Source organism: Perca flavescens, chromosome 4 (assembly GCF_004354835.1).
Source record: "Perca flavescens isolate YP-PL-M2 chromosome 4, PFLA_1.0, whole genome shotgun sequence".
Taxonomy (NCBI): domain Eukaryota; kingdom Metazoa; phylum Chordata; class Actinopteri; order Perciformes; family Percidae; genus Perca; species Perca flavescens.
This window is the reverse complement of record NC_041334.1, coordinates 37,430,445-37,452,423: the sequence shown is the minus strand read 5'-3', so window position 1 is coordinate 37,452,423 and position 21,979 is coordinate 37,430,445. Positions and strand designations below refer to the sequence as shown.

General features: G+C 42.0%; 6 protein-coding genes across 6 annotated transcripts; 4 read left to right on the top strand and 2 right to left on the bottom strand.

Moving 5' to 3' along the window:
* Positions 1–159: 159 nt before the first annotated feature.
* LOC114554464 (histone H3) lies at positions 160–656 on the bottom strand. The gene has a single exon (XM_028576334.1). The coding sequence runs from the start codon at positions 646–648 to the stop codon at positions 238–240; it is 411 nt and encodes a 136-aa protein (XP_028432135.1). The 5' UTR covers positions 649–656; the 3' UTR covers positions 160–237.
* A 207-nt stretch (positions 657–863) lies between these two features.
* LOC114554465 (histone H2A) lies at positions 864–1,815 on the top strand. Its single transcript, XM_028576335.1, has 2 exons — positions 864–1,623; positions 1,726–1,815. Exon 1 carries the CDS (start codon positions 1,017–1,019, stop codon positions 1,398–1,400), a length of 384 nt encoding a protein of 127 aa, XP_028432136.1. The 5' UTR covers positions 864–1,016; the 3' UTR covers positions 1,401–1,623; positions 1,726–1,815.
* A 784-nt stretch (positions 1,816–2,599) lies between these two features.
* LOC114554468 (histone H2B) lies at positions 2,600–3,039 on the top strand. The gene has a single exon (XM_028576338.1). It carries the CDS (start codon positions 2,621–2,623, stop codon positions 2,993–2,995), a length of 375 nt encoding a protein of 124 aa, XP_028432139.1. The 5' UTR covers positions 2,600–2,620; the 3' UTR covers positions 2,996–3,039.
* A 2,686-nt stretch (positions 3,040–5,725) lies between these two features.
* On the top strand, positions 5,726–6,105 carry LOC114554476 (histone H4). The gene has a single exon (XM_028576346.1). The coding sequence runs from the start codon at positions 5,745–5,747 to the stop codon at positions 6,054–6,056; it is 312 nt and encodes a 103-aa protein (XP_028432147.1). The 5' UTR covers positions 5,726–5,744; the 3' UTR covers positions 6,057–6,105.
* Positions 6,106–14,738: 8,633 nt separating this feature from the next.
* LOC114554472 (mannose-specific lectin) lies at positions 14,739–15,774 on the bottom strand. Its single transcript, XM_028576341.1, has 3 exons — positions 15,664–15,774; positions 15,221–15,311; positions 14,739–15,134 (listed from the first exon to the last, which is right to left on the bottom strand). The coding sequence occupies exons 2-3, from the start codon at positions 15,305–15,307 to the stop codon at positions 14,886–14,888; spliced, it is 336 nt and encodes a 111-aa protein (XP_028432142.1). The 5' UTR covers positions 15,308–15,311; positions 15,664–15,774; the 3' UTR covers positions 14,739–14,885.
* A 4,636-nt stretch (positions 15,775–20,410) lies between these two features.
* On the top strand, positions 20,411–21,438 carry LOC114554474 (mannose-specific lectin-like). The gene is made up of 3 exons (XM_028576343.1): positions 20,411–20,518; positions 20,876–20,963; positions 21,049–21,438. Exons 2-3 carry the CDS (start codon positions 20,880–20,882, stop codon positions 21,295–21,297), a joined length of 333 nt encoding a protein of 110 aa, XP_028432144.1. The 5' UTR covers positions 20,411–20,518; positions 20,876–20,879; the 3' UTR covers positions 21,298–21,438.
* The last annotated feature ends 541 nt before the right edge of the window (positions 21,439–21,979 follow it).

Sequence of the window (21,979 nt, the reverse complement as noted above, 5' to 3'; positions counted from 1 at the left end):
GTGTTGTCAGTAGAGCAATGAGCCCTTGAGTCAGGTGGCTTCGGTATTTTGTCCCTCCCCACAACTCTTTCTTGGACTTCAGTTTAGCCCACACGTGTCAATATTTCATACAAAGTACAGGTTGTGCGTTTCATGTTTAAAACCGAATAAGAATAAAAAGGAAATAGGCTACTCTTTTAGGATGATTTGGTGGCTCTTAAAAGAGCCTTTGTGGTGTGTGGATCAGCAGCGGACAGTTTAAGCCCTCTCCCCGCGGATGCGACGGGCCAGCTGGATGTCTTTGGGCATGATGGTGACCCTCTTGGCGTGGATGGCGCACAGGTTGGTGTCCTCGAACAGACCGACCAGGTAAGCCTCGCTGGCCTCCTGCAGAGCCATGACGGCGGAGCTCTGGAAGCGCAGGTCGGTCTTGAAGTCCTGAGCGATTTCTCGGACCAGGCGCTGGAAGGGCAGCTTGCGGATCAGCAGCTCCGTAGATTTCTGGTAGCGACGGATCTCTCTCAGAGCCACGGTACCGGGCCTATAACGGTGAGGCTTCTTCACGCCGCCGGTGGCCGGAGCGCTCTTACGGGCAGCCTTGGTGGCCAGCTGCTTCCTGGGAGCTTTGCCTCCGGTAGATTTACGGGCGGTCTGCTTGGTTCTTGCCATGTTTTCTTCTTTCTGTGATCAGGAGAAATATCAAGTCAGGCGGGGAAGCTGTGCTCTTAAACCGTGGGACCGGATGTGAGATATACGAGACGCTGCTTCAGACCTCCGGCTCCTGATTGGTGAGGGGCTCAGCACCGCCTCCAGGAGCGACCCATCGCCCGAATCTCCGCCGCTCATTGGCGAACAATGTTTTGAAAAAGTCCGCCAAAATGTGAGAGCGGGCCGCCCTCTGCTGCTCTGCTGGAAGCCTCTTTTCTGGTTGGTCTGGCTGGAAGTGACCGGCTCCCGCGCTCCGCGGACATAAAAAGGAGGCTTTCAGCCGTTCTGGAAACATTTCTCTGAGTCGAGACTTACGAGAGCATCTAACAATGAGTGGCCGAGGCAAAACCGGAGGAAAAGCCAGAGCTAAGGCAAAGACCCGCTCCTCCCGTGCCGGGCTCCAGTTCCCAGTCGGCCGTGTTCACAGGCTGCTCCGCAAAGGGAACTACGCTCAGCGTGTGGGAGCCGGCGCCCCCGTCTACCTGGCGGCTGTGCTGGAGTACCTGACCGCTGAGATCCTGGAGCTGGCTGGAAACGCTGCCCGCGACAACAAGAAGACCCGGATCATCCCCCGTCACCTGCAGCTGGCTGTCCGCAACGACGAGGAGCTCAACAAGCTGCTGGGCGGAGTGACCATCGCTCAGGGCGGCGTGCTGCCCAACATCCAGGCCGTCCTGCTGCCCAAGAAGACCGAGAAGCCCGCTAAGAAGTAACACTGGAGACCCGCTGACTGCTGGAAACCAGACCCAAAAAGGCTCTTTTAAGAGCCACTCACTCTCCTGATAAAGACCTGTTTCTCATGTGCCGCTGAATGGAAAAAATAACCTATTGATTTAATATATTTATATCATCATAACTCCATGAACACGATAAACCAATAACTTTGAGGAAAAACCCTACAGGCCTGTTGCCATTTCGAAAGACAAGTCTAATATTGTAAATAAACAGAAAAAATATGTCTACTTTATATCTGGCAAATTTTGTTAATTTTGCTATTTGTTTAGGCTATTTTCTAACTTTTTTTTTTTTTTGTTGCAGATTTAGCTTCCTCCAAATATAATCCACAATGACCATAGATCAAGAGAACTTCCTGTTTTTGTTGGTCAATTTTTTTTTTTTTTTTTTTTTTTATGAGGTTGACTTATTGAATGTTTGTTAATTGTCACAAAATAAAAGATGATAAACATTACACTGTAAACACAGCAGAATTTTGGGGGTCAAGTGTCATCACTGTTCATTGCAACAATAGTCAAACAAAGTCTAAGTGTCCATTGGACTTCAGAGTTTACTGAGCACCTGCATTGAGTTCCCATTTGATTTCAAAATCAATAACCATTTTGATATTACTGATCCATCTGGACAGGTTTTTGTATTTAGTAAGTCTATCCATGAGAGTCACGGCAGGGTGTGTAATGGTACCTCTAATTTTCATAAAATCAACCACGTCTTGATATTTGACTTTTTGCTGTAGTAGACTATCACTTTTCATCATTTAGCATAACCGTCCATAAAAGAGGTTATAATACATTCATGTTAAACGGGTGATAAACAAAGTAACTCATCATCACTAATAGTCTGTTTCATTATTTTTTAACAGTAGTCAAGCGCTTTTTAGAAAATGATCTATCCTGTATAGTTCACAACCGTGTTAATGGTGTAGCACAGCGAGACTAATGCTGTAGTGATATATCTTATGAGCACGTTCTCTTAATGCTTTTCATCTCAAAACACATTACTTCTCTTTGTTCCCGACAATAAATACATCTGCTCGCAGTAACGGCTTCTTGTTCAGCGCATGCTCAGTCCCGTGCTCGGCAGACAACCAATCCTGTGCGAGCAACAGCACAGTCACGTTTACATCAAGTGGATACTTATTGAACGTTCTGCGCTGCGTCACTACGTTCGACTTTTATCAGAACTCTCCAAATTAATCATGCCGGAACCCTCCGTCAAAGCGCCCAAGAAGGGCTCCAAGAAAGCCGTCTCTAAGGCCGTCACCAAGACCGGCAAGAAGAAGAGAAAGACCAGGAAGGAGAGCTACGCCATCTACGTGTACAAAGTGCTGAAGCAGGTCCACCCCGACACCGGCATCTCCTCCAAGGCCATGGGCATCATGAACTCGTTTGTGAGCGACATCTTTGAGCGCATCGCCGGTGAGTCCTCCCGTCTGGCCCATTACAACAAGCGCTCCACCATCACTTCCAGGGAGATCCAGACCGCCGTGAGGCTGCTGCTGCCCGGGGAGCTGGCCAAGCACGCCGTGTCTGAGGGCACCAAGGCCGTCACCAAGTACACCAGCTCCAAGTAAACCTGCTGGGAGACCAACAACACAACGGCTCTTTTAAGAGCCACCCACTTCATCTAAAGAAGTCTTCTTTTTGGCATCGGAGAAATTATCAATGTTAAACTCTTTAGAACAGTGGTTCCCAACCTTTTTTCCTTGGCGCCCCCCCTACTCATGTCTAAGAAAAGCTGAGCCCCCCCCCACCCAAAACCGAAGTTGATGTAACTCTCGAGATAGAGCCTCTCTTTCTTTTTTGATACAGAGGAGTTATCAGCACTGTTTCTCCGGCATGTTTCATTCATAAAATAGTGATGCCGTGGGGCAGGAAAATTGAGGATACAACAAAATATATAGTTTTCATACAGACTTTTGTATACATTAGATATTCTAGTGTATTATAATTTGTTTAACATGTGCAAAAACTTTTTTTTTACCTCAACCTCAAACCAGATAAAGACTCGCGCCCCCCCTGTGATCTTTGCCGCCCCCCCTGGGGGTGCCCGGACCCCAGGTTGGGAACCACTGCTTTAGAAAACAATTTGAAGACCGCTCAGGGTCTCTACAGTAAAACCGGATGAACTGTAAAGTAAATGGAAACAGTTCAGCATAAGATGATGTACAGTGAGGACTAAATAAATAAGAGAACACAGACCTTTATCACAGTTGACTTGTCACGGTAGGAAAAGCACAGGTGTATACAAAACCATTACTGATGTTTGCATTCCACTTGGAGGTATTGGGCATGCTGACTCACTGAAATGCCTTACTGGGACACTTGATGGAACTGTGCAGGGGTGGGCGATACTGGGAATTTTGGTATCGATCTGGTACAAAGTAAATACAGGGCTAGTATCGCTGATACTTTCTAGTTGTAACGTCATTGAATAGTTTTTATGATTTTTGCCTTTAGCTAAATGATTATGATTACAAAAGTATCGATCTCATCAAGACCGTATCGATCCGATACCAATACTCATCTTGGTATCGATATTTAGATTGATACGCCCAGCCCTAGAACTGAGCCATCGTTAAGGTTATCAATTTCAGCTGTGCTTTTCCTACTATGACAAGTCAACATGTCGGCTTTGAAAAAGGTCCATAAGATTATCCAACCATATTGTAAAAGGGGAAAAAAAATTAAAAATTTTTGAACCATATGAAGGTACTTTTCTTATTAAAACATGTGAATACATTAGTGTATGAATGTGTTGAGACACCTCTACACCAGGGGTCTTCAACGTTCTTTAAACCAAGGACCCCTTAACTGAAAGAGATGGAGCAGGGACACTTTACTACATATATTGTATACAATTAAGTTGCATATTAAACTGGGCCTACAAAAGCATGTAGGGAAGCCTAAAGCCTTTATACACACCTTTTTTTTTGTGCATAGAATACTAAGCTATTATAATAATAATTGTTGCCATGATTTTATAAATCATCTTTTAATGTTAAACATACCTGTGGCACAGTGAATCCTTATTAACTGTATCTGTGGATGGCTACCTTACCTATAGGTCAGTAAGCAGAGATTATTAGCTAATATGTTGGATTCATGTTAACACATTTAAAAGAAACCTTTTTTTTGGCAACATTATTTTCCTCGGTACTGCATTCTTTTTGTATAGTTTTAACGAAGAAGCTGGATATGAAACAGCCTTTTTTTCTTCAAAAACAAATCACAACCCTGATTTACTTGTCAAGAGATCTTTTGCCAATTTTTAGTGAGGCCTTTGAAAGCCATGGCCTCACCTGATAATTGTTAAAATGTACATCCTAAATAGTTCACTGTTTTCTAATATGATAGTGTCACCTCCATTTACTTTCATCTCCTGGCTCTTTTCCAGTAAGTCAAATTCTGGATCCAGAACAAGACATTTTAATCTCTATGAGACACAATAACAGCATATGCTTGAAGAAACGAGGTCTGAACAGACACCCCTGAAGCCATTAAAGAAAGAGTGGTCCCAGGACTCTCCTTTGATGGACCCAACTACTCTTGATGGTTCAGGCCATTAGATAAGCTATCTTGCTGTGAATAGTTTGTGGGGGCTGCGAAATTTAAATGATGTCCTGTGCTATAGAGATGGAAACGTACTTTAGAGATGATAATGTTGAGCTACAGAGATGGAAATGTTGGTACAGCTTGAATCTGACTGGGACTGATGACATGTAAATGTGCAATCAGCACAAAAATCTATTGTATTCTAAGGGTGATGTAAAGTCTTTATGCTGAAACTAAACTGATAAAGTCAGGTGTGAACTAAAGTCAAAAATAACAAAGCTTGATTTTAGAAAATACCTGAATCAAATCAAACTGTTATTATCAGGACTTTATTTGCAGAGAAAGATGACCTGACAGGAAGGAGATGATTCACAAAGAAACATATCTGTCAGCCATAAGTTATCATAATCTTGTCCCACTAATTCCTTGAAAAGAAAGGACTTAATATTATTATTATAATAAATGTTAAACAAAGGTCAGGTAGCCTATATGAGGCTGTAAACCTTCACTCTGAACCTCAGAAGTATAAAACTACTATAGAGGCAGGAAGACACCAAGGATAACACAAATACATGAATACATAACCATCTAAAGGAAAGAAAAACGAGTTTTGAAAAATAATGTGGGAAGGGCTGCTGAGTTTGGCTCCGCCCACCGAAGTTGGCGCCATCTGTCCTCTCTTACGTCCGCAGATAAGCTGTAAATACAGCCGGTCTGCTACTGTTGAACTCATTCGTTTCTAACGATCCAACACCGACTGATCTCACAATGAGCGGAAGAGGCAAGGGAGGTAAAGGACTCGGTAAAGGAGGCGCTAAGCGTCACCGTAAAGTTCTCCGTGATAACATCCAGGGCATCACCAAGCCCGCCATCCGCCGCTTGGCTCGCCGCGGCGGCGTGAAGCGTATCTCCGGTCTGATTTACGAGGAGACCCGCGGTGTGCTCAAGGTCTTCCTGGAGAACGTGATCCGCGATGCCGTCACCTACACCGAGCACGCCAAGAGGAAGACGGTGACCGCCATGGATGTGGTCTACGCTCTGAAGAGGCAGGGCCGCACGCTGTACGGCTTCGGAGGTTAAACCGGATCCGGAGAAATTACAACAACACAACGGCTCTTTTAAGAGCCACCCACTTCATCTAAAGACCATCTTCCTCTTGTCATAACTCTAAAAAAACACATCAACCTATTATAAAATGTGCCCTTTGTTAGTTAATTTGGGTTAAATCAATGTAAATGGGTTAAGCCAGTTAATATTTTAAACATGAATTAAGTGATAATGCATTAACTAAATGCGGTTTTTTTTTTTATGTACAGTACAGGCCAAAGGTTTAGACACAGCTCACTCAATGAGTTTCCTTTTCATGACTATTTACATTGTAGATTTCCCCCTGAAGGCATCAAAACTATGAATGAACACATGGAATTATGTACTAAACAAAAAGTGTGAAATAACTGAAAACATGTCTTATATTTTAGATTCTTCAAAGTAGCCACCCTTTGCTTTTTTATTAATAAGGGAAATAATTCCTCTAATTAACCCTGACAAAGCACACCTGTGAAGGTAAAACCATTTCAGGTGACTACCTCATGAAGCTCATTGAGAGAACACCAAGGGTTTGCAGAGTTATCAAAAAAAGCAAAGGGTGGCTACTTTGAGGAATCTAAAATATAAGACATGTTTTCAGTCATTTCACACTTTTTTGTTAAGTACATAATTCCATATGTGTTCATTCATAGTTTTGATGCCTTCAGTGAGAATCTACAATGTAAATAGTCATGAAAATAAAGAAACACATTGAATGAGAAGGTGTGTCCAAACTTTTGGCCTGTACTGTATATATATTCTGCAAATATATTTATAACCTCATTGCCGCAACAGTGATGAGAACTTTAAAGCTCTTCATTGAAGTTTACGTAAAAGACCAGTTTACAGTATGATGCATGCTATAGGCCTACTGTAAATTTTTACAAACTAAATCATCTGTGCCAAAAGTGCAACAACATGATAAAGTGCATGTAGTCCATGGTTCAGTATAAGTGCTGGTCTATAGCTGTTGTAGCCTACAGCATCTGAAACTGAATTTGGGATGCAGCTCAGTGTCAAGTCACAAGTCATTAATAAACATTGTTTTGGTAAGGTGCAGATTCAAATGTTAAAAGTGTACAACAGTTTAGGACATTACGCAAATGTGATTGATCTTCCTAGCAAATGTGTGTGTTGATCCCAGATTAGGTGCTAAATGAACCCATTTTGTGGCACATTAGTACACTGAGACTCTGAACACCATAGAAAACCAAATAGAAAAGTTCTTTGTCATGTGCACGACAATACTGACAACCTATTTTTTTTATAAAAAAAGGGAAATTACATAATAAATACATTTGTGTACACAGTAGTGAGATGATTGAAGAAGTGTATATATGTAGGATGAGTTCAATGGCCTGTGGGATGAAGCGGTGCCTGAGCCTGGAGGTGCAGTTCCTAATAGATTCATGTGGATTAAATGTGATACCATGGAGGTGATGCTACAGAACTCCACTGCCAGGTAGTGTGTCTACAAATGTCTGTATATACATGTTTTTACCAAACCTGAGGGATTCTTCTTTTTTCTGTTCATAACATTTATGTTTAATCAAGCTTTTATTAAATGGTAATGAAACGTGGAATTTTCTATTTATTACCGCTTTTAAAAGTCTGTATTCAAGTTTTACAGTGAAAGACAAGTTTGCAAATACAAAAACAATACGCTATATTCTGACAAAAACTTAAAAGTGTAGCCAGTGAATGAAGTGCAAAAATAAAGTGCATCATGTATAAAGTACTGTCAGTTTAAAGGTTCAGTTTGTTCTGCAATTTAACTAAATTGTATTTTAACTCCTCCACTACGTTCAACCTTCTGTTGAACATGAATATGATGCTTCAGCCTGCTGCAATCTATCAGTCTAATATAAGCTATAAATCAGACATTTGGACTGAAACGCACCAGTGTTGCCAAGTCTGCTTATTATAAGTGACTTTAGGCTTGTTTTTTCTGTAAAGTCGCTTACAAATATTGGTAGTCGCGGGTTGCGTTTTTTTTGGGCTTTTTTCTAAACTGTAGTTGCTTATTTGGGCTTGTTCCCAGCTCCATAATAAGTTGTCAAGCAGATATTTTCTATATATTATTTAAACGTAGGAGTTTGTCTTTCCTGTTCCTTCTGTCCCTCCCCTTTCCCCATACACACAGGAGACAGCAGAGTTTTTTTCCCACCCAGATGGCAATGAGTACTAGCCAATCAGAGGCAGAGCAGGGATATCTGTTTCTGCCTGCAGTGTGATGGTAACTTTGTCGTCTATGACTGTGCCTGTTGCCCAAACAAGGCTGTGTGGGCCTCAGGCACTAATGGATCAGACGCTGTCCGCGTGATCATGCAGGCTGACGGCAACCTGGTCATTTACAACCAATGTAACCAAGCCAGGTGGAGCTCAGGGACATACATCGCGGGATCGTGCAACGTGTGCCGTCTTGAAATGACGGATTGCGGCAAACTAGTGTTGACCAGAAACTGTCAACAAGTTTGGTGCTCATGCTGAAATGATGTCTTCACATGGAATCCCAAAGCTTTGTTAAATTGAATGCTTTGCAAGTACAAGTCATCTTTGAATGCCAGTGTGAATTACAATAAATCTGCCTGCTGGAATCAAATAAAAGCACATTTTCACACTGTATAAAAGTGTTTTTCTTTTCTTTGTTCTTTTTTTTTGTGGCTTCGTAGTGACATAAACAGCTCTATTTGTAATGCAGATATCTCGGTAAAGAGCACTGGAAGTTGTATCAAAGTAATAAGAAACAGTCAGCTGTTCTAATAACTGAGCTGAAAACATCATTAAGTAGGCCTACACAAGAGACTTCCCAAAGCGGCTGCTTGAACCTCAAACTAAGGCATGCAATAAAATAATAATAATACATAACCATTGCCATTAAGCTGTGCAACTTAACTTCAAGAACTACATTTCACGCTAAGAGTGATCTGTATGTATAGGCCTATATATAACTTATACTCAACCTATTTTCATTTATATATTTGATTACAATGCTACAAACACAGCTCTGTTACACTTTAGGCTAGTAGATCGTTGATCATCTGTTTCTCCGTGAAGGGGAGAGACAGTGAGATAGAGAAAAAGAGGTGCTCAACAATCAGCTGTTTTTCCAGAGTCAGCTCTTTAGATAAAATTGTGGTCACCACTTTTTTCTTGCCTTTGATTTTGGTGTGATTTTCCTGTGTCGAGTTCGCTCTGTGGAATGGATGAGTAGACTGGATGTTTTCTGTTGACATGCTGTAGCATTGATGTTGTGCTATCGTGGGAAGCTAGTTTGGTTTTGACAGACTGTACAGACATGACTATAGTTATTCTTAGTTATGTTATTAGGCTGTATTTTCATAGATTTTAATCTGCTTTATTGTAATAAATTCTGTTGATTTTGTTATGGATATTTTCTGCCCTTTCCAGTGATGCACTTTAGGACTCAAACACAGAAACACAGAGGCACAGAAAAACACAAAGATGGTTAAGTCCAAGACTTTACGCCCAGGGGCCTCTGCACTCTAAATCCATGTCTGTGTGTGAGACCGTCTTACTGGAGAGAGATCAGAGAGCTTCAGAGGCTCTCTGCAGTCTGCACTCTGAGAAACTCAAACTCTTCTGTCTGGACCGGCAGCAGCTGGTGGGTCTACGTCTGCAGAGATTCAGAAAAACACTCCAACCACAGATTCAGACCCATCGATGAAGCTGCACGACAACACAAGAAGAAAATTCAAGAAACTCTGGAGCCATTGAAGGAGAAGTTAAAGGTTTTTGAACGAGTTAAAGAGGAGTTTGATCAGACAGCAGAACACATGAAGGCCCAGGCCAGATGCACAGAGATGCAGATTAAAGGTCCCATGACATGCTGCTTTTTAGATGCTTTTATATAGACCTTAGTGGTCCCCTAGTACTGTATCTGAAGTCTCTTTTATATAGACCTTAGTGGTCCCCTAATACTGTATCTGAAGTCTTTTATATAGACCTTAGTGGTCCCCTAATACTGTATCTGAAGTCTTTTATATAGACCTTAGTGGTCCCCTAATACTGTATCTGAAGTCTCTTTTATATAGGCCTTAGTGGTCCCCTAATACTGTATCTGAAGTCTCTTTTATATAGACCTTAGTGGTCCCCTAATACTGTATCTGAAGTCTCTTTTATATAGACCTTAGTGGTCCCCTAATACTGTATCTGAAGTCTCTTTAATATAGGCCTTAGTGGTCCCCTAATACTGTATATGAAGTCTCTTTTATATAGGCCTTAGTGGTCCCCTAATACTGTATCTGAAGTCTGTTTTATATAGACCTTAGTGGTCCCCTGGTCCTTGACCAACTGCCACTTTGCTTGTTTGAAAGCCATGATGTCTCTCTCTCATGGGTTGGCCAAATTCTCTGGGTGGCCAAAGCAGAGAAAGGGGAGGTAACCTTTCCCCTTATGACCTCATAAGGAGAAGATTCCAGATCGGCCCATCTGAGCTTTCATTTTCTCAAAGGCAGAGCAGGATACCCAGGGCTCGGTTTACACCTATCACCATTTCTAGCCACTGGGGGACCATAGGCAGGCTGGGGGAACTCATATTAATGTTAAAAAAACTCATAAAGTGAAATGTTGGTGCCATGGGACCTTTAAAGCTACTTTGTGTAAGAAGTAATCGAGTAATCTTCTCCCCCTCCCTGGCATCCGTCACGGTGCCACTGAGTTTAAAAGGGTAAAAGGCGGAGGTATGTCCCTCTTTGGCTAATGTATTTCAAAGATGGAGGCGCAACATGGCTGCCGCCATTTGAGCGACTCGCTTGTATGTTTTCTGAATGATTCTGAATATCAGATTCTACGCTGACGAGAATACTTTGATTAGTTGGTGGAAGTAATTACACATGAATGAACACATATGTGTGAAAGAACAAAGGGGTTTTGCTAAGAATCAACAACAAAAAATTACACAATGGAGCTTTAAGGAGCAGTTTAAGAATGTCCACCAGTTTCTAGAAGAGGAAGAGGAGGCCAGGATGGCTGCCCTGAGGGAGGAAGAGGATGAAGGAGAAGATGGAGGCTCTGAGCAGAGAGATAGCAGCTCTTTCAGAATCAGTCCGAGCCACAGAGGACGAGCTGAGAGCTGAAGACGTCTCATTCCTGATCAACTCCAGGGCTGCAGTGGAAAGAGTCCAGCAGCGCCCCCTGCTGGAAGATCCACAGCCGCTCTCAGGAGCTCTGATAGACGAGGCCAAACACCTGGGCCAACTGAGCTTCAACATCTGGAACAAGATGAAGGAGATGGACTCCTACCGGTCCTGTGATTCTGGATCCAAACACTGCTGATCCAAGACTCGTCCTGTCTGACCAGTGCGTTAGGAGGAGAGAGACAGCAGCTTCCTGATAATCCAGAGAGGTTTGATGAGTACCCCTCTGCCCTGGGCTCTGAGGGCTTTAACTCAGGGACTCACAGCTGGGATGTCGAGGTTGGAGACAGTACACACTGGCTATTGGGTGTGTAGCAGAGTCTGGGCAGAGGAAGGGAGACATACTGTCTAAAGCAGGTTGGTCTGAAGCATGGGGAATAATGTTATTTAAAGGTAAATACTCAGCATGGTCACCATCACCTCACCCCACTGTTGTTGGAGTCCAGAGGATCAGAGTAAATCTGGACTGGACCAGAGGAACGCTGTCGTTCTCTGATTCTGATGCTAAACACACACACACACACACACACACACACACACACACACACACACACACACACACACACACACACACACACACACACACACACACACACACACACACACACACCTTCACTGACAGGATGTTTCCATTCATTTCCCCTGGGGATGAGGTTAAGATATCACCATTAAAGGTGTGTGACAGTGGAACAGAGCAGTTAGAGATAAACTTGTTCATGATGTTGTTTATTTCTTAAAGGGAAAAGTCACTGAATGTATCCTCTCCCTAGTATCCTCCTGCTGTTGCATTATTACAAAGATATGTTTCTTTTTGTCACTCTTGTTCAGTTGGACAATCTGCTTTTGGTTTCTGTTGTCACATTTTTCATATAGAATGTCAAATGATTTCATGAAGTTTCTGATCTTTTGGTTTGTGTAGTCTTTTCTCTTTTAATATCCTGTTTCATTTGTTTCATTTCATTTCTTATTTTGTGTGGAGCGCTCACGTCAGTTCGTGATGGCATCACGAAAATAAATCTATTAGAACGTGATACCATCACGATATTATATAACACGATATGTGTTGGTAGATATGGTCACGTTGTTTAAACTAATGTATTTCAATGGGAAGCATCTTACGTGATCACAGCACGAATCTGTCGGGCTGCAGCAGAGCAGCTGGATACAGCTTTGATATTATTGGTATTTTTAGCCCAATAACCGCTGTTTTAATCAACATTTATTCACCAGATCTTATCACGGTTTATATGTATTTATTTTAATGTTATTATTTCGGGCTATTTCGGCCAGGGAAGCTGGATTGCATTGTTGTTTATTGACATTTTTAAAACTATAACGCTACATCTATCAACATGTATTTAGCTGTTATCATGGTATGCATTTCTTTATTTTAATAATATTACCGGTGAAATATTACAGTAAATAAGACAGAACAGTAGGCTACGATATGAGCCGAGCTGGGCGCATTCAAAGCCGATGTCCCACAATGCAATGCGGGCATTCATTCACAGAATCAGACAGCGATCAGCGGGTCTTTAACGCCTGTATCGCTTCAATGTACGTAAGGGATCATGTAGAGCGAGGCGGTTGTTATAGCGAATACAACTTTCTGACAGTTTAGCATCTCTGATGCCAACTACAATTCTGTCCCTTATTAACTGTTCTCTCAGGGCCCCGAATTCACAATGCTCAGCCAGTGTGTGTGCGCTGTTATAACCGTGGATTTCCACCAGATGGGTAACGGCTCCGAAACGGTGGCAGAGTCATCAGGTTTCCATTAAAGTCAGTGTGTGTGTTTCCACTGACTGCAGAACGGCTGCGTTCCGACTCCGTCCCAGCTCCACAGCCCTCCGCAGCAGATACGCAGAGCTTCTATTTTTGCCGGACGCCAGAGAGCAACGCAGCAAATCAGCACACGGCAGATAGTGCGGGACAGGAAGTTCAACACAGAAGCAAAGTAAAAGATCCGGTTAATTTTCAAAATAAAATCCACCGTGCTCACTGCGGATCATATCTCTCTGCACTACACCTTGAACACACAGCACAGAGCTGTTTCCCCTCTACTCCTCTGGATGGAAACTAACTGGTGGTGGTTTTGTGGTTCTATTCGACGTGAATTCGCGAACTTGTGGGTCCTCGTGACTACAGCTGTCAGTCATGGCTGGAGCCGTGCCGCAACAAATCCGGACCTGGTGGGTGTTGTTACGCATCTGGTGGAAATGAGGATGTTTTTGGGTCTGGTGCCCCTCATTTTCCTCTTAATACCCCATAGATTCTCAATAGGGTTTAGGTCCGGCGAGTTGGCTGGCCAGTCAAGCACTGTGATGGCATGGGCATCAAACCAGGTTTTGGTGCTTCTGGCGGTATGGGCAGGGGCCAGGTCCTGCTGGAAGATGAAATCTGCATCTCCATACAGATCCTCAGCAGAAGGAAGCATGAAGTCCTCTAAAACATTCTGGTAGACTGATGCGGTGACCTTGGATTTAAGAAAGCAGAGTTTACCAACACCTGCACTGGACATTGCACCCCAAATCATGACTGACTGGGGATATTTCACACTGGACCTTAAGCAGCTTGGGTTCTGTTCCTCACCCGTCTTCCTCCAAACCCTTGGACAACGATGCCCGAATAAAAGGCACACTTTACCTTCATCAGAAAACCTTGGACCACTGGCCAACAGTCCAGTCCTTCTTCTCCTTGGCCCAGTTGAGATGCTTCGTACGTTGGCTCAGGCTCAGAAGCGGTTTGACCCGAGGAACTCGACAGTTGTAGTCCATCTCCCGGATGCGTCTGAATGTGGTGGTTTTTGAAGCGGTGACTCCCGCCTCATTCCACGCTTTCTGGATCTCCACCAGATTCATGAATCTTCTGTTTGATAATCCGCTGAAGCCCACTGTCAGCTCTTCTGCTGGTGCATCTTCTCCTGCCACATTTTGCCCTTCCACTAGACTTTCCATTGATATGCTTGGACACAGCACTCCGTGAACAGCCAGCCTCCTTAGCTATAAACTTTTGTGGCTTACCCATCCTAGAAGTATCAATGATGGTCTTCTGGCCAGTTGTTAAGTCTGCAGTCTTCCCCATATTGAGCCTAACTGAGCCAATTGAACCAAAGTGAAGCAATTTAATGACACCTGGGAAAACCTGTGCAGGTGCTTTGAGTTTAGTAGATAAGTGACACTCAGTTCAAAACATTCATGCCCTGTAAAATTTGGGCTGATTTCTTCACAGTATTCAAATTTTTTGAAATCATGTTTGAGTTTCATGAGCTGGAAGCCCAAATTATGTACAAATAAAGAACTAAATACTTGAAATTGTGGGCCCTGAATCTATGGAAGTTTAACGTTTTGAATGGAATTATGGAGATAAATAAACTTTTCCATGATATTCAAATTTTTTGGAAAGGGTCTGTATATTGGCTCCGTCTGTCGAAGCATGCTCTTTTGAAGATAACGCTCCGTGACGACGTTAACAAGATATTTGCATTACAAATAAAATGTCACAAAGAAAAGAAGCATTTACAGTGAGAAAACATGCTTTTATTTGATTCCATACAACATAGCAGGCAGGTTTATTGTAATTCACACGGACGTTCAAAGAGGACTTGTACTTGCAAACCATACAATTTAACAAAGCTTTGATGTCATGTGAAGACATAATTTCATCAGGAGCTCCAAACTCTTTGAAAATTTCTGGTCAACTCCAGTTTTCCGCCATCGGTCAGCTCAAGACGGCACATTTCGCACGGACTATTGATGTACGTCCCTGAGCTCCACTTGGCTTGGCCATGTTGGTCGTAAACGACCAGGTTGCCGTCAGCCTGCATGAGCACGTGGACAGCACCTGATCCATCAGTGCCTGAGGCCCACACAGGCCTGTTGCCAGAGTCATAGACGACAAAGTTACCATCCCTCTGCAGGCAGAAACAGACATTTAACGGATATCCAAACAATCATACCAAAATATAGAGAGAGCATTTCATTTTAGATAGTTACTCACCTGAAAGTAAGCTTTATACTGCCCGTTGTTGGAAGTCAGAAATTGGTCCGGATGGAGCTGATCATTTATAGACAAAAAGTTCTTCATGATTCTGAAAGAGACAAAACTACATCTGTGATGTTGTATTGATAGTGTGTTCTTGGAATTTCTTTTGTGTAGCACCAGTTATTGAATAGTAGCTCTACTTTTGATTCTGACATTGAAATAATAACAAAAATACATTTGTAATTATCCACCTCAGTTCATAACTACAATGAGCATGATGTACCAATTATGAACACATTTAAGCATCTTCTAATGACTCTGCATCAAACTACTATTGCTCAGTGATGTATTCTCTATTATAAACAGATAAATAAACCTATAATAAATGACACAAGTAATTATATTAAATACATCAACTACTCTTGCTCAGTAATGTATGACTCCATCAGAGTACTTACAGTCTTGAATGTCACACCAGTCAGTCTGTGAGAAGAAGTGAAGGAGGTGAAATTTCTCTATAGAATAACTTCTTTATATCTGGTAGGCCTGCTGCCCCTAGGTAGCTTCTCCTAATTGCAGGATTGGAGTCTGGTGTGTGGGAGTCAGGGTTCCAGCTGCCTCTCATCTACCACAATCAACCTCTGCTTAAAAATAATATTTTTTTTGTGCAACAAAGTTATTTTTTGTGTGTGTGTGTGTGTAAAGAGTTGTGATGTAATGAGAATAACATCACAATATTTTAAGAAAAAAAGTCATAATAAAAATAAATAATTACATGATTTGTAGGTTTTAGTTAAAGTAAAATCAGCATTTTGGGGGTTAGGCTCTGGCTGGCTTGCCAGGGGCTTTAACGGACATGGGGACGTATGTGGCAGAGCTGTTGTACTGGATTGCATCTGGAGGGAGGAGGGAACAGGTGTGTGTGTGTGGATTGTCAAGGCAGTCATGTGATGAGGAAATGAGTGAAAGTCTTAGGGCATCTGGTGGATGGATGGAAAATGGCAAATGAAGGGCCTTGATCAAGTAAACAACAGCAAAGTCCATTATAGGGTCGAGCCCTATGAAATAGAAAACATGTCTAGTTACAGTACCTACCCAGGACCAAACAGACAACAGACACACTTTAGGAATTTTGAAACCTATTTTTGTTATATAATTGGAGTCAAGTTTACACATAGAAAATCTGACAAATCTGCTGCATTTGAATCTATCCCAAAATACGTGGGCTACGCTAACTGCAATACACTTACAGAATGAAAGCTATTTTCTGAATGTCCTAGGTCTCTAGCTTGGGGATGTAAAGTTTTATGAGGCTGTGATAATCCTTGAGGTCACAACAGGTCAAGTTTCCTAAAAGGCTCTCACTACAATGACATGGCTACTATTGGGACTAACATCCTCACACATGAATGCAACTGATCTCATTGAATCCACAAGAGTCTCAGCTTTCCAGTCATACTCCATTAAAGGAGACCTTGTGTTTCTACTAGAACATGTTTAGATGTTTTAATGTTCAAATAAAGCACTTTATTTTTCTCATACTGCCCATGGCCACTGCACCTGTATCTCTCAGCTGTCTCTCAATTTCGGTTTCATGATCTGATACATCCTGTACCGCAACCACCCCTCCTTTATCAGCTGGTTTTATGAGATTCTTGTCTGACTGCAAGTCTTTCAAAGGGTCTCTCTTCACCTTTGCCAAGTCATCATGCATTGAGTGTTTTCTTTGTTTTTGAAATCCTTTTAATTTTGGTGTTAACAAGTCTGCAAAATGTGTCTAAAGCAGTCTACACCCTGGGACGAATATCGGCGTTCGTCATTCGCCAGCGTTTTTCAACGCGTTTTTTGTGTTCACACGCAAGCGATTTCCGCTGACGATGAGCCGAATGAACATGCAAATTCATTCCCTGACGTTAGATGGCGCTTAATGTAAAACAGAAATACCCCGGTACACAAGGTGGCGCTGCGCAACTTTACGCTTCTGACACTCGCTTGTCACTCAGAAGAAGAGAGCAAGTATTTACGTGCTTGTCAAAATCATACAAAGGAAACATGGATATTTCAAGCACCAGTAGCTCCAGCTCCAGCGATGAAGAAATTATTGTTCTGTTGAATGAGTGGACTCACACTGTGGGCCATGCCACACTTCATACCCATCTTGACAAAATACTCCACAGCTTAATGTTGAATTACTAATTTAGTTTAGATTCATACTAATTTTAATGTACCATATGTCTGGCAACAAAATTTCAGCAGAAGTTACCTATACACAGAACACAAACTAATAAATTGAACTAGAGGTGTGATCGCATGGTGAACAGGGAACATGCAATTATATCATGTTAATCAATGTTTAATGTCAATGCATTATAGTATAGCTCACACAGCTATGTATTGTAATGTTCTAATGATAATACCTTCGAAATTCGGTTGATGTTGCGAGGAACTCCATGACCTTCATACATTTCCACGGATTCTTGTTTTTAGCAGCTTGTCCACTTCGGCAATCATCTTTGCGCTTTTTTCTTGTATATGTATCTCGCAGACTTTTCCATTTCTGTTTTACCTCCTCCACTACAGCACACAAACGATGGCGATTGTCAAACGTTTGTGGGAAAAAGTTACAAGCCTACGTACATGAAAGACAATTAAGTGAAATGAAACTCACCATCTAGGCCCATTTGCTCTGCAATACCACTCCATAGCAGTTCTCTTTTGTCAAGATGTTTGTAGTCGCTGTCGCGTTTGTCATAAAGTGCTTTATGTTCCGACACCGACGAGACCAGCAGCTCTACATTCATCTCGCCTCGCATCTTCCTCGTCTTATTTCTTTCCGGCAGTGTCGACGCTACTTGGCGTATATCTTCTTCGCCGTTACGTATGTGTGCTCGGCAAGACCGTTTTGTGTTTGAGCGCCCCCAAGATGTGTTTTACTGTAACTTCAGAAGCTCCAGACACGCGAGCAAAACGCCAATCTCATTGGTCGGATAGTTTTTACCCGAGGCGCTTTTACGCGTGGCGTTTTTCGCGTCGGTGTGCACACTCACATTGGCGCCCTTTGTTTAGTCACGAGGCGTTAAATGTCGGCAAATATCGCGCCCTAAATTCGTCCCGGTGTGAACAGGCCTTAAAGGAATATTTCACCATTGGAAAGATGAATATATATTTAAATTAGGTCACTTGTGTAGTAGAAATGTGAAATATTTTTAGAAATTGGTCGCTTCTAGGCCGAGAAAAACCAGAAAATGTGTTTTTGGCTCATGTGGATAAAAGACACCAAATCCCAGAATGCACTTGCTTCGCTGCTTTAGCGTATACTCCCAAGCCACGCCTACCCTTTACAGACTCAACACGTGTGTTTTATTGTCATTTCAAACATATACACGAAAAAAAGGTTCACCGTGGCTCAAGTGGTGTTACACATTTAAAACATATAGTTTTTTGCCACAGCTGATACATTAGCCGGACTTCTTTCAGCGGATTAATTGATAGCTCCAGACTGAACAGAACTGTGTCCATGGCAACGCTCTGCTATGCATGGCAACGGTGTGTTATCCTTAGCAGCGGTCTGTTATGAAGAAATAACAGACCGCATTCTACATTATAATTCAACCAAGCCATGTAATAAAAGAAGGCTAACACATAGCTACTAGCATTAGCTCTTGGTGGGCTGTGGTATAAACATCGAGTATAAACACAGCCGTACATTTGCATGGGATGTAGCTAGAATTGTCGGCATTTTACAGTCACAAACTCCACCGGCAGTTAGCAGTTAGTTGGATACAAATCACCCCATTTCTGCAACAGGCAGTCCGGGGTAACACAGCCCACCTCCACTAGTAGTCTTACCCGGTGACAGCAGGCTGGATTGTCCGCAGCAATATTTCCACAACAACAAAAACACAGCACAGCCGTCTCTGAACTCACTTTGGGAGTTTCGTTGAAGTTGGATGTAGTCCAGTTTGTTTAATGACACTTGCAAGCAGGACTGGTGAACAGGTGGCTGGCTAGCGTTAGCTTTCCACGGGCACACTCGTTCAACGCTCCTCGCTGATGAGGTCATTTTACCGGCCAGAGAAGTCGAGCACCACCGCTGGTCTCCGTACAGGCGAAGCTCGCGTAGTGTGTCGAGTATTCCGTCTGTAATAACTGTCCTGCATATTCTCCGATGTGTTCCAATGTATCCCGGTGGTACACGTGTGTGGTAGTTTGAATGCACATAATTGTTGTTCTAAAATTTCCGTCAGGATGAACAGTTTCTGCTCCTGCTGAGAAGCTAAGCGAGGATTAAAGATGGCTGACACTCGCAATCTCCGGAAAAAGCAGACAGTCCAGCCCCCTTTGGGCTATGCCGAATAGTTGTAATAATACAACAATAAATGGTAATAATAAATAATACTGGCTGAAGTCTTTTGCCTCTGGGCAAAAAAGCCTCAGATGACGCAAAAATCGTCACTTTGCGTCATGTGAGGCTTTTTTCCAGACCCACAATACAGAGATCTCCCCTCTCAGGGGGACATGAGGGAGGGAAGCATGGTCATTCAAAAATACTGCCAGGGTTTCTACTGATACAAAGCTTAATGCTAAATCTGTGAAGTTCCCCTTTAAGGAGGGATTTAGCCTGTTGCCATTTAAATCTGGCTTTTTAAAGTCTCCGTCCAGAAAACTAGCATGGAGAGAAGCATTATTTAATATTAAAAGAACATTTTACATTTGTACAGTTTTTTTATGTGCAGTTGTTCCATGTAACCATACACAGGAATATCCATGCAAGGTGAAGCATACAGACTGCAGTGAGATTAGTGTGACATCTTGTGGCGTAAACGTAACTCAACAAGTTTGGAGCTCATTTTAGAGCCTAACCCCTAAAATGCTGATTTTACTTTAACTAAAGCCTACAAATCATGTAGTTATTAATTTTTATTATGACTTTTTTTCTTAAAATATTGTGACGTTATGCTCATTAAATCCCAACTCTTTACACACACACACACACATAAAAATAATTCTTTTTACTTTCCCCATCTATAAATCATCTCACAGACCATGGAAACATGAATAAGAATTTCATTCAGGAGCTTGAATTGAACTGTGATGCAGAGTGGAGGAATGACCGGGTAAATGAAGCAGAGGTTGATTGTGGTAGATGAGAGGCAGCTGGAACCCTGACTCCCACACACCAGACTCCAATCCTGCAATTAGGAGAAGCTCCCTAGGGGCAGCAGGCCTACCAGATATAAAGAAGTTATTCTATAGAGACATTTCACCTCCTTCACTTCTTCTCACAGACTGACTGGTGTGACATTCAAGACTGTAAGTACTCTGATGGAGTCATACATTACTGAGCAAGAGTAGTTGATGTATTTAATATAATTACTTGTGTCATGTATTATAGGTTTATTTATCTGTTTATAATAGAGAATACATCACTGAGCAATAGTAGTTTGATGCAGAGTCATTACAGGATGCTTCAATCTGTTCATAAATTAGTACATCATGCTCATTGTAGTTATGAACTGAAGTGGATCATTACAAATGTATTTGTATTATTTCAATGTCAGAATCAAAAGTAAAGCTACTATTCAACTACAAATTACTGGTGCAGCACAAAAGAAATGCCAAGAACACACTATCAATACAACATCACAGATGTAGTTTTGTCTCTTTCAGAATCATGAACTCCTTGTCTATAAATGATCAGCTCCATCCGGACCAATTTCTGACTTCCAACAACGGGCAGTATAAAGCTTACTTTCAGGTGAGTAACTATCTAAAATGAAATGCTCTCTCTATATTTGGTATGATTGTTTGGATATCCGTTAAATGTCTGTTTCTGCCTGCAGAGGGATGGTAACTTTGTCGTCTATGACTCTGGCAACAGGCCTGTGTGGGCCTCAGGCACTGATGGATCAGGTGCTGTCCACGTGCTCATGCAGGCTGACGGCAACCTGGTCGTTTACGACCAACATGGCCAAGCCAAGTGGAGCTCAGGGACGTACATCAATAGTCCGTGCGAAATGTGCCGTCTTGAGCTGACCGATGGCGGAAAACTGGAGTTGACCAGAAATTTTCAAAGAGTTTGGAGCTCCTGATGAAATGATGTCTTCACATGACCTCAAAGCTTTGTTAAATTGAATGGTGTGCAAGTCATCTTTGTCTGTCTGTGTGAATTACAATAAACCTGCCTGCTATGTTGTATGGAATCAAATAAAAGCATGTTTTCTCACTGTAAATGATTTTACTTTCTTTGTGAAACTTTATTTGTAATGCAAATATCTTAAATACTGGAATTTGTATCAAAATATTGGTAAGAAACCCCAATAGGCCTATTTTGGTTCAAATACTCAGCTAAAAATGTCAAGTAGGCCTACACAAGTGATTATATTACACATTTAATATAAACTTAAAACTGTAAGGAAATTTGTTTGGTAGATATTTCTGTGGTAATTGTTGGAAAGCCTGTTTAGTTCCCTTCCACATGGTGACAATTAAAGTTCAATTAAACTCCATTCACCAGTTTTTTTTTTTTTTTTTTTTTTTTTTTTTTTTTGTTCTAATCTTATTTAAACAATTTCTGTATTGACCCTGCTTATCTCAAACTATGTACTTAATCGACAAATTAATACAGCGGTTTCAGTCAATTAAAGATGTTTTTCATATTTTCTTCGGGAAAGGACTTAATATCATTGGAGTATTGTAAATATCACTCTAGTGTACACATGGGTCTGTAAGTTTAGTATTGGGATGGCTGACGCAAAACTGACATTTCAAAGC

Coding starts and splice junctions, on each gene's coding strand:
- LOC114554465 (XM_028576335.1), top strand. CDS start 1,017: ATGAGTGGCCGAGGCAAAACCGGAGGAAAAGCCAGAGCTAAGGCAAAG.
- LOC114554472 (XM_028576341.1), bottom strand. CDS start 15,307: ATGAAGAACTTTTTGTCTATAAATGATCAGCTCCATCCGGACCAATTT. Junction 15,135..15,220: donor AGTATAAAGCTTACTTTCAG/GTGAGTAACTAT, acceptor TTCTGCCTGCAG/AGGGATGGTAACTTTGTCGT.
- LOC114554464 (XM_028576334.1), bottom strand. CDS start 648: ATGGCAAGAACCAAGCAGACCGCCCGTAAATCTACCGGAGGCAAAGCT.
- LOC114554476 (XM_028576346.1), top strand. CDS start 5,745: ATGAGCGGAAGAGGCAAGGGAGGTAAAGGACTCGGTAAAGGAGGCGCT.
- LOC114554474 (XM_028576343.1), top strand. CDS start 20,880: ATGAACTCCTTGTCTATAAATGATCAGCTCCATCCGGACCAATTTCTG. Junction 20,964..21,048: donor AGTATAAAGCTTACTTTCAG/GTGAGTAACTAT, acceptor TTCTGCCTGCAG/AGGGATGGTAACTTTGTCGT.
- LOC114554468 (XM_028576338.1), top strand. CDS start 2,621: ATGCCGGAACCCTCCGTCAAAGCGCCCAAGAAGGGCTCCAAGAAAGCC.